This window comes from Pan troglodytes, chromosome 11 (assembly GCF_028858775.2).
Source record: "Pan troglodytes isolate AG18354 chromosome 11, NHGRI_mPanTro3-v2.0_pri, whole genome shotgun sequence".
Classification (NCBI taxonomy): domain Eukaryota; kingdom Metazoa; phylum Chordata; class Mammalia; order Primates; family Hominidae; genus Pan; species Pan troglodytes.
In genome coordinates, this window is record NC_072409.2 from 94,475,359 (window position 1) to 94,486,152 (window position 10,794).

A 10,794-nucleotide genomic window follows, 5' to 3' on the forward strand; every position below is an offset into this window, starting at 1 on the left:
GTCAGCATGATTCTAACGGAGTCATTCTGTGTCTATCTCACTCTGACAATGCAGGGCAGTGAGGCTCAGGTTATTCAGTAAGAAAGAAATAGCCTTATTTCCTTACTTGTTTGTGATTTTTCATGTTGAATTTTTGTAACTTCTTCTTTTTTTTTTTTTTTTTTTTCTAGATGGAGTCTCAGTCACCAGGCTGGAGTGCAGTGGCACAATCTCAGCTCACTGCAACCTTCACCTCCTGGGTTCAAGCAATTCCCCTGCCTCAGCCTCTTGAGTAGCTGGGACTACAGGTGCGCACCACCATGCCTGGCTAACTTTTTTTATTTTAGTAGAGTCGGGGTTTCACCATGTTGGCCAGGCTGGTCTCGATCTCCTGATCTCATGATCCACCTGCCTCGGCCTCCCGAAGTGCTGAGATTATAGGTTTGAGCCACCATGCCTGGCCGAATTTTTGTAACTTCTTTTCATGTAGTGGTTTACAGGGTAAGGTATATCTTGCTTCTCCTACATGATATTCTTATTTGTGATGAATTAAAACAAATAAAGAAAAGTAAAAGAAAGGCAAAGGAACCATATTGTTCTTCTCCATAATTTTCAAGATTTCAGATTTTTTGTCTCTCATTTCAACTTTCCTAGAAAGCAAACCTCAACAATTGTTTGTATATTAAAAACTAAACAAATATAAGCCTGACTATCAGGAAGTAAGAGAAGTGACTTTCTCCTGACAAAATAGCAAAACATATGTTAGCAAAATTCAATGCAGCAAAATTGGAGACTAGGGACTCTGTCCCAGGGGAAGGATGAAAGTCATTGTTGAGGTACACAAAAGCAAGGGAAACGGTTGCTTCTGCCAGAGCCTCACAGAAGAGCAACTCCTGGGTCAATGGATTGTCCTCAGCTTTGCAAGACCAGCCACCTGCTCTTCTTTCATTGAATGCAGATGTTATCACCTCTGAGGTAAGAAAGGAGGAGTCACACCAACCAACTCACAATAGACTGGCAACAAGACCCCAGTTGCTAGAACACTAGTCCTCTCTGGCATGATAATGAATATTAGCCTTGCCTTAGCACCCTACCTAGTTAATAAATCCACCCAGGAAATGAAAAGATGGCATTTAGAAACCTGCAAAGAAACAGAATTTGATTTCCCAAAAGATTCTGCTCCTAGTTGTGTTATAATAATGATGATTTTTTTAAAAGATAACACCAAAATTATTGCATTGTAACTATAGGCCTGTGACTGTTTTAAGATCATTAAAACTGTTTACCCAATAACCATGTTTGGATTACACTCATTTTTATAACTGTCTGGAGAGAAATATAAATCTGAAGGAATAGAACAAAGACCTAAGGTCAAAACCACAGGGCAAACTGAGATAATAGTGAGTCTGGAGGAGTCCATTAAAAAAACAGAGCTGGACATGAGATTCATGAACCAAGGAGAGGCCATAGCATGAAATAAGAAGAGCAGAGAGGGTAAGTTGTCAAGGGATTCTGGGTTCTACTTCAAATGCCCATGTGTTGCTGTGTATTGTTTTATAGGGCAAGAGTAGGGGTGCTATGAGTGAATTGAACTGACTGACTTTTAAGTTTTTTGTAAAAGTAAACAAAAGACCATCTAAATGGATATAAGGCAGCAGATTTTTCTGCCAAAAAAAGTCTAAAAATTAATGAGCGATTTCTTAAATGAAATATATTTAGACCACTTTAAGAACCCATTAAATGCGTACTCCTAGAGGCCTATTTATTTTTGACTCTTGAGTTGTCTTGAATAAGCAAAAAGCACCTAATATTTTCCATTTTAATGCTGTTCTCATTCCCAAGGATGACAAATCAGTTTCTTCCCACCTGGTCAGACTGGACTTTGTGTTGTCTACTGATGAACCCACTGAAGATCCTTTTCTTCTCTTTATCTTTTTATCCAACAGTTGAGCTGTAAGTGCCAAAAAAAAATATTTTGTATGAGTAAGATGGAAAAACATTATGCACTTCCCACACCAAAGCAGTGAATGCTTTCAAAAGGCTACTTACCAAAGTGAGTCTTCCTTTGACTCCAAAAGCAGCCACATTGCTTAGTAAGGCTGTCTTTGGCTATCTAGGATTGTCAATTGTTGGCATCAAAATGGATGATATTTTCAACCTCTTGCTTCTACAGTGTTTCTGTTTCTTAAGATTTAAAAGATGTAATTTTTATTTTACAAGCATTTACCAAAATCAGAAAATAAAATCCTGTCATTGCCACGTTGTTGGCCTGCTTGTGTGCACAAACATGTATGACCCACAAAGAGTCACATGGAGCTTTTTCCACTGTCCCCAGACTGCACGTTCAGTCAACGTGTGCAAAGACCCCATTCTGTGAAAAGGCTATATATGCAAAGCGGTCCCCAAATGCCAAAAGAGCCCAGAAACCAAAGAACAAGACAGATAAATTTAGTTTGTTGGTAAAGGGTGATTTTTCTGGGGAGCTTACAGACAGAAACATGTCATTGTGTAGGAACAAAACAAGTAGGTCTCAGTGCTGCAGCCCCCTAGACCTAGGGGTTATATCTTGGGGGAAAAGTATATCTGCTCTGGAAGGAAGGTGTAGGTGGCTGAGAGAATGCTAAGAGTGTCACAGTCTGTGATTTCTGCAACGTCAAGGCTTATTATGGAGGAAAAGTAAGACTTACAGTAAATAGGTGTTTCTAAGTAGAGTAATGCATTAACTAGATATCTTGGAGGCATTCCCAGACTTGGGGTTAATCAGGAGTGACATGGCAGATTAGCATCTAAAACAGTCACTTTTTTCCCTATAACCCAGATGCTCTGGCAATAATCCCTGTCAAGGTGTCTTGGCCATTTGGGGAGTTGGGATGGTGCCCTAGTGCCATCAGTACAGGATGTATCTTGCTTCACATGAAATCACCGCAAGCGGAGCTCATTATAACTCCTTTAACAGGCACAATTGGAGTTTCCTTTTATACAACAGGAGATGAATTGTTTGTAGTTGTCTGATTCTCTAAAGATTTCATCATCACTAGCTTTATGATTGGCTGTCACAGGGTGCTATATAATACATTAATGGCTGATAGTTCTAATTTGTTACTTATTTAAATTTGATTTTTTTTTGTTGTTGTTTTATGGACTCTAATCTTCAGGAAGAGTTCCAAATTCTAAATATGCTGACTCATCGCAGAATGTACTAACTGGAAAGAAAAGAAAGGGAATCAAACTGCCAATGTTTTATTTTTCAACTATTTTCATTCAATGAATATTGACAAAGGCCTTTGCTATCATTAGTTATTATGATCTTCAAATATGCACATTACTAATATCTGTCCTGCTTGGAAGGCTCTGCCCTACTTGCCTCTAATTATACTCAAATACCTGATATGTCCCTTCTGTTCAAGTATTGCTTCATTTTGTTTTAGTTTTAAAGGAGGCTGCATTATAACCAAAATTTAAGAGATGTCTTAGATTGCACTGGCCTCATGGAATAATTTTCCCTGTGGAGTGATGACTTGCTAGGTCCTTAAGAGGAAACAGCAGTTGGCAGCTGGCACTAGAATAAGGCTTGTCCCTTCCAAAACTCTGCAGGATACTGTGGTCTATCAGTGTCTCCCATGCTGGAGTCACTGAGGTTGGCCATGTCTCTGTGAGAGGACTCTGTGCTTCAGTCTTCATCCACTTTCAATCTTCTCTCCCTCTCTATGATCAGAAGATCTGAACAGTTGACTCCATCTGCTCATTCACATAATTCCATCTCTTGAGGACCTGCCACTGTTGCAGTCAATGTTTTAAACATCTCTATTCTCCTTCCAAGATATCAAACTGCTCCTCTGTTTTTCAACTTCTTTGTGTTGTGATGTATTCTGTTTTTTTTTGTTTGTTTGTTTTTTGTTTTTTAAACAAATGAGAGTCCTATGTCTGGTGCAGTCTCCTCTTAGGGGAATCAGAACATGGAAACTTCTAAACATAAGCACAGATGAGCTCCTGCATTCTTTACCAGTTCTTTGGGTCATAAGTATGGGGGAAGACCTCCTTCCATTTACTGCATTTTGTGGCCTGACTGGACATCAGTGGGTCTGGACCCCCCACAGCTCATGAATCACCTGGCAGGAGGGGTCAAAACAAGGTCATATTCACACTCTTGCTTCCAAGGCTCTAAAAACTTAGCTGTCTCCAGCTAGTGCTGCATGGTTAGCCCTTGCCAAGTCTCCATGGGAACTGGAGTGCTTCTCCATGCTCCCTGTGGCCCTTCTCAGGTAAACTAGATGCACCTCAGCTGGGTCGGGAGTGTAGGGGGAAGTAATGTTTGGCACTACAGAGGGACCTGAATGGGTGGGGCATCTCAGCACTCACTGCCCTCCAACTTCACTCTCTGTCCTGGTCCTCCAGACCCACTACTTGATTCCTGACTACTGTAGAACACATAACTGGTTAATAACTCCAGGATATGATGCAAGATATGGCTATAGAGATTTCCAGGGCAGGGTGACAGTTTGGAGCCAAGTCATAAAACTTTTACAACAACCTGAATATAATTTTTTTAAAGCATTGAAAAAAATGAAAGAGGTTATAACATTTGAAAGACATTATGGAGGGTAGAGCAAGGTGGCTGAATGGAGGGCACCATCGATGGTCCCACCCTCTCGGTAGGAACATCAAGTTTGACAACTGTCTATGCAAAGGGAGCATCTTCATAGGAACCAAAAATCTTGTGAACACTCACAGTGTCTGATTTTAACTCTATATCACTAAAAGAGGCACTGGAGAGGGTAGGAAAGACAGTCTTGAATTGCCATCCCCACCCTGCCTCCATCCCTAGCAGCAGCCACATGGCATGGAGAATCTGTGCACTTGGGAGAGGGAGAGTACAGTACGTGTGAGACTTTGCCTTAAATTCATGGCTGCCCTCTGACAGCAGAAAGCAGCACAGGGCTGTACTCAGCTGTGCCTGCCCATAGAGGGAGCATTTGAACCAGCCCTAGCCAGAGGGAAATGTCCTATCCCAGTGATGGGAGATTGAGTTCCAGCAAACCTCCCCACCATGGACTAAAGGGCTCTGGGACCCTAAATAAACTTGAAAGGCAGCCTAGGCCACAAGGACTGTAATTTCTAAGCAACTCCTAGTGCTGAGCTGGGTTCAGAGGCAGTGAACAGGAAGGGGGCATGTGACCTACTGAGACACCAGCAAGAAAGGTTAAAGGAGTACTTGCAACACTTCTCCCGTAACCCCAGGCAGCACAGTTCAGAACTCCAAATAAGACCCTTCCTTCTGCTTAAAGAAAGGAGAGGGAAGATGTATTACTTTGTTTTCATGCTGCTAATAAAGACATACCTGAAACTAGGAACAAAAAGGTTTAATTGGACTTACAGTTAGTTCCACATGGCTGGGGAGGCCTCAGAATCACGGCAGGAGGTGAAAGGCACTTCTTACATGGTGCTGGCAAGAGAAAAATGAGGAAGAAGCAAAAGGAGAAACCCTTGATAAACCCACCAGATCTCATGAGACTTATTCACTATCACGAGAACACCATGGGAAAGACCGACCCCCATGATTCAATTACCTCCCCGTTGGTCACTCCTAAATTTCTCCATCCTCCCCTCTAGAGGACAGAAGAAGACTGCAAACAATACAATTTTTTGTAATTTGTCTAAGGCCCTGGTCAACTCCCAGTCTGAAAGCAGCAAATCCAGATGTTGAGTGTGTAGCTGGAGGAAAAGAATCAAGAGGCCCCTGTGCAGTTGTAGGCTCTCCCTCCCTGCTACCTCAGCAATTCACACACACTTCCTAGTGAAATAACTCCAGAATATATGGTGTCAATTATAGGAATGCCTCTCAATCTCTACCAAAATTGATACATTTGAATAAATAGACCTCACCAGCTCTCAGGGAACAGTAATGCTATTCTTTCACATTCCTTAGCTTCTATGGGAATTCTTCCTTTTTCTAACTGGGCAGGGGTTTTACTGTTGAGTGGAAGAACTGGAAAGATCATTATTCAAAGTGACAGTGAGAAAATGTTTTAATTTGTTAATGTTTGAACTCTGATATTAGGATTAAATCTGTGAAATTAAGATTGTACTGCTGGTTTAATGCACCATTAAACATGAGGTTTCTGTGAACAGTATTAAGTTCCAATACAAAACGGCAGCCCTACCTGTGCCCTGGAGTCCCAATGTATGAGGATGGGGTGACCCTGGGGAGTAGACTGTTCTGCACAGTAGGGTGGGCAGATATTACATCTCTGTGTCCCTATCACTGCGAATCCCAAGGAGTCCATGCCTTGACTGTACCTGGAAACTCATTCTCTTTGTAATAGACCAGGGATAAGGAACAAACTTGGACAACATTAGCGTCTCTTCTCGCCAAGAAGTAGCTTTTTTGCAGCACAAAGAGAAATCTCCAGAACTGGTAGGATTTCTCCATAGATCAGAAACCTGCCATCCAGTCTTGGTTGCTGCTCTTGTTACACTTGGTCCCAGGGGACTGTCTTTTTTATTTAACTTCTGCTTTCTACTTTTACTTTTCTGCTATTTAGGGAAACCATGAAGCCAGAACCACAACAGAACAGAAAGCAGCTCTGTGTGAATGGGCAGAAGGATAAAGGGAGTGAATGATCAAGGAAACCCTGGTGATATGAGACTGCATCCTGGAATGCTGAGAGCCAGGGAAGGAATGTACCAGGTGCCAGAATCAGTCAATAAACATCATGTGTCTTCTGCAGTTCAAACTAGATGCTTCTTCTCCTATCTCAGGAAAAGGAGCAGCCACCATTCCCTGACTGCATATAAATAGGACACATCTTTGAAATGAGGAGTGACAATTTTTCAGCCTCTCTAGAATTCTCATTTTCTTAATTTCCTTCCATTGGAGGTCCGTTACTAAAATATAGGACATAGTTCCTAAGAATTTTATAAAAAGACAAATAATATTACCATCTACAGCTGTATGAAGAAAAATAGGAAAATACCTACCATAGTTTAACTCCTTATTCGATAAAAGATATTATCGTAGGTGCTTTAAAATGCATGTGTTCCTTTAATACTCACAACTATATAAATATTTTGAAACCATTTTATTTATGAGAAAACTAAGGCTCTATGAGAAAACTAAGGCTCAAAGAGATTAAGCAGACTGATCAACAATACACCTACCTCCCAGCAGAATGAAATTTCAGTATCAAATTCTTTAATGTAATTGATGGGTGATTTTGTCAGTTTTGTATTCCAGATTTCTGTTATAATTGCTAAATCTCCTTTTATTCATGAATTATACATAACTCTTCCTTGCTCTCTGAATATCCATGGTTCATGTATTTTCACTTGATGTTGACCAGTTTTTTTCTTTACCTTACGTATTGAGAAAGAAAGTCTCTGATTGTTTCCCACTTTTATTTTGTGAAGGATGTTTGTCAGTCTTTATGTCCATAGTAATTCGGTTCTTTCTGGATTGATCTAAGACTACAATATTCATGAAATCAGGAAGAATTACCAAAGTGTAACATAAAAGAATTCTTGTATCTAGCACTACAAGAAATTAAGATGGATTGTAAAGGTGCAGAAGAACTGTAGTAAACCAGTGTGACAATGATGCAAGTTAACAACAAATAAGGCCAATACTTCCAGGTGTCATTATATTATCATCATTAATTATTTCGGTGAAGGATCGAATTAGTTATCTCTTACTCCCTAACAGATGAACAGAAACTAGGTAGCTTACTGATAGCCAAAGTAGTATTAATTAAAACAATAATAAATTATAATTGTAAATAATATGTCATGATTTAAAATAATATATTAAGTATATTAATATGATTTGCTAGTACATCAGTTACATGAAATCTATCCAGAAAAATATTAATAAAGGAAATATTATGCACAGAAAAAGTAACTCACATTCTTTCCCCCATCACATCCTATTTTTTTGCCCTCTTCAGAGTCACTAACTTCTCTTATTTATACTTCCAGCCACTACAGTATGGTTTGTTCTGATTTATTTTACCATAATAACTCTCATAAGGTTGCCAGTGCCATCTATTTTCCCGAGGTAGTGGACAGTTTCAATGTATACCTTCTGTAAATCTACTGATAACTCTTTTAAGAATATTAATTTTCTTAAACTTTTTTTCCTAGTATTTTCTCCTGTTGTCCTTCTAATGTGTGGCCTTTCCATCTGTTTCTTTGTGGCTCTTCTCTTTCCTTTCTTAAGTGTGGAAGGTCCTCAGAATCACGTTTATGCCATTTTCTCCCTCGACACTCTCTCCCCACATGAGATCCGCCATTTCTGGGCTTTCAGTTACTGCGTATGAACCTCTAGCAATTGCATTCCTTATTAATTGCAAACTCATATATCCAACTGGTAGTGCACATTTTCACTTAGATGTCTACCAGTTAGCATATAGAGGATATCTCTGCGTTTATTTTTATTTCCTCACATGCCTTGGTCTACCTTCTGGTGAGATAAATTCATTGGTTCTTTCTTCTCATGATAGCATTAGACATAACTGATATTAAGTATGATTACTGTTTTTAGTTTTCTTTCCCAAGAAAAAACAAAGATATGAGAGAGCGGGAATTGTATTTGTTATGTTCACCTGGATATCTTGAGGGCAACATACAACCTAATTTAGACAAAGTTCATTTTTACTTATAATTTGAATGTAATAAGCATGGATAAAGGAATTGTACCATCCATTCTTTAATCAGTTTGCACAATCAGGGTTGGAGTTCAATTTTAAAGAATAAATAAAGAATTTTTCTATAGTAAAAATTTAATAAACAAGGCAAAATAATAAATATAAAGAACATGTTTTTGTTACACAATTCACAATGTAAAAGTTCACATAATATAATATGAACAAAACTAATTTAAGCCCTATAGATAGTTAACTAAATAAAGATTTAAATAAATAGATGAATAGATCCATCAGCATGGTCATCTGTAAGGGACTAGTGCCCATACAGCTGAACAGGATGTTGCTTAACACTCCTGAAAACACTTGACACATTTGATTCAATTCATAGCATGGTTTTGGCAGAAACAAGGGTCTTTGAAAGAGCACAACTTGTCGAAGTGTGAGCTGCTGTATTAGTCTATAAGAATCATTTCTGTGTTGTACCAGGTCTCATTCCTTACTCTTCAATCTTTTTTGCAAGTTGATTGATAAAGAGAAGGATCTCATGATTTCTGCTCTGACAACCTCCCAGGCACAAGGGCTGTATTTCTTCTCTGTCAGATATAGAGTGATTCTTTGGAAGTATTTCCTCACAGCCAGGATGGAGTCCTCGTACATCAGGGGAGACTCTATCACCCCCACTTCCTGCATCACACAGGACTCCAGGTCATTCAGCTGCTGGTCAAGTTCGATGTAGAATTCATCTAGAAGGGTCTCATCCAAAGCAGCAGATGAGTCCTTTGTGCTGAAGAGGTTGAAGGTCTGCTGGATCATCTCATGGAGGACAGAGATGGCTTGAGCCTTCTGGAACTGTTTATCATCAAACTCCTCCTGGGGGAATTCAAAGTCATGTCTGTCCTTCAGGCAGGAGAAAGGAGAGATTCTTTTCATTTGTGCCAGGAGGACCAAGGCCCTCCTGTTACCCAGGCTGTGGGTCTGAGGCAGATCACAGCCCAGAGAGCTGAATGACTTGTAGCTGAGCACCACTAGGGCCACCAGTAAATAAAAAGTCAAGGCCATTGTAGATGTTGTGGATGCTGCTGAGCTGGTTCAGATGGATGACCCTTAACCTGGATCTCTGAAGACTTTGGTTTGTACACGGCCTTATATAGGGAACATACTCGTTTCCATTTTCTGAATGCTACTGCATTTTTTTTTCTACTTCTGTTTTTGCTTTCCTTTATGTACTCTCTACATGGGCTTAGGAAAGTGTTTCTCAACCAGTTTTCTTTTCATTACTGCATTCCCTTTCTCAACCTCCAGAGTCCTGTTTGATAATTTTTTTCTAAGTAAACCCCTCCTGATAATTTAATAACACAGATATATTACACGCATATTTGGATGTACTACATTCCTATCCATGCTTTAAAAAACAAAGTGGACAGTTTACTTTTTTATGCAATGCAGTATTAAGAATAAGTAAAAATTTATGCCAAAAGTTAAATTTAAAAGCTATTGGCATTTAACTTTATAAAAGTTATTTGCTGAGTGACTTCTAGTATATATACTTACATAAATATTAATGAATCAAGTGAAACTTGCAAAGTTATAATATATGAAAATATATAATACCAATATAATAAAAATACTTATATAAAATATGTAATATCAATAAAATAAAAATACTTAAAAATCTCCCAAAACTGCTAAGGGGCTATTTAAAATTAAATTATTCCTATAACATTTAATTTATTATACTTAACTTTTAGCTTTGCTTCATGTAGAAAATGATTTTTACCTTCACTAACTGCTAGATTTTCATCCAGATATAGTCAACATATTTTTCTTTTCAGCACTTGCTATAAGTATTGATGTTTGAAAAAGTTTTATACAATTTAATCATAAAATAAAAACATTTGTATAAAAGAGTATAATACACTTGAAAGCACTGAGGATCAAACATAAGCTACATACCCAAGACAGCCAATGGCAGCCCATTCATATGCCGATGGAGACCACATCACATGGTATGACTCTGAGATTGAGCACATAGTGGAAAGTCCACCAGTGACAACCATCTATTTCACATTGGTTTGCAACACTAATCTCACATACATTTTTTGTATCTTCCATGAACTCAATATCCGTCTTTTCATGTAATACATAAGAAAACCAAGTGAAAGAAAATAAACACTAC

At 38.8% G+C, this 10,794-nt stretch overlaps 1 protein-coding gene across 1 annotated transcript; it reads right to left on the bottom strand.

Moving 5' to 3' along the window:
• Positions 1 to 8,668: 8,668 nt before the first annotated feature.
• Positions 8,669 to 9,737, bottom strand: IFNA8 (interferon alpha 8). Its single transcript, XM_528569.5, has one exon. The coding sequence runs from the start codon at positions 9,675 to 9,677 to the stop codon at positions 9,108 to 9,110; it is 570 nt and encodes a 189-aa protein (XP_528569.2). The 5' UTR covers positions 9,678 to 9,737; the 3' UTR covers positions 8,669 to 9,107.
• Between the last annotated feature and the right edge of the window lie 1,057 nt (positions 9,738 to 10,794).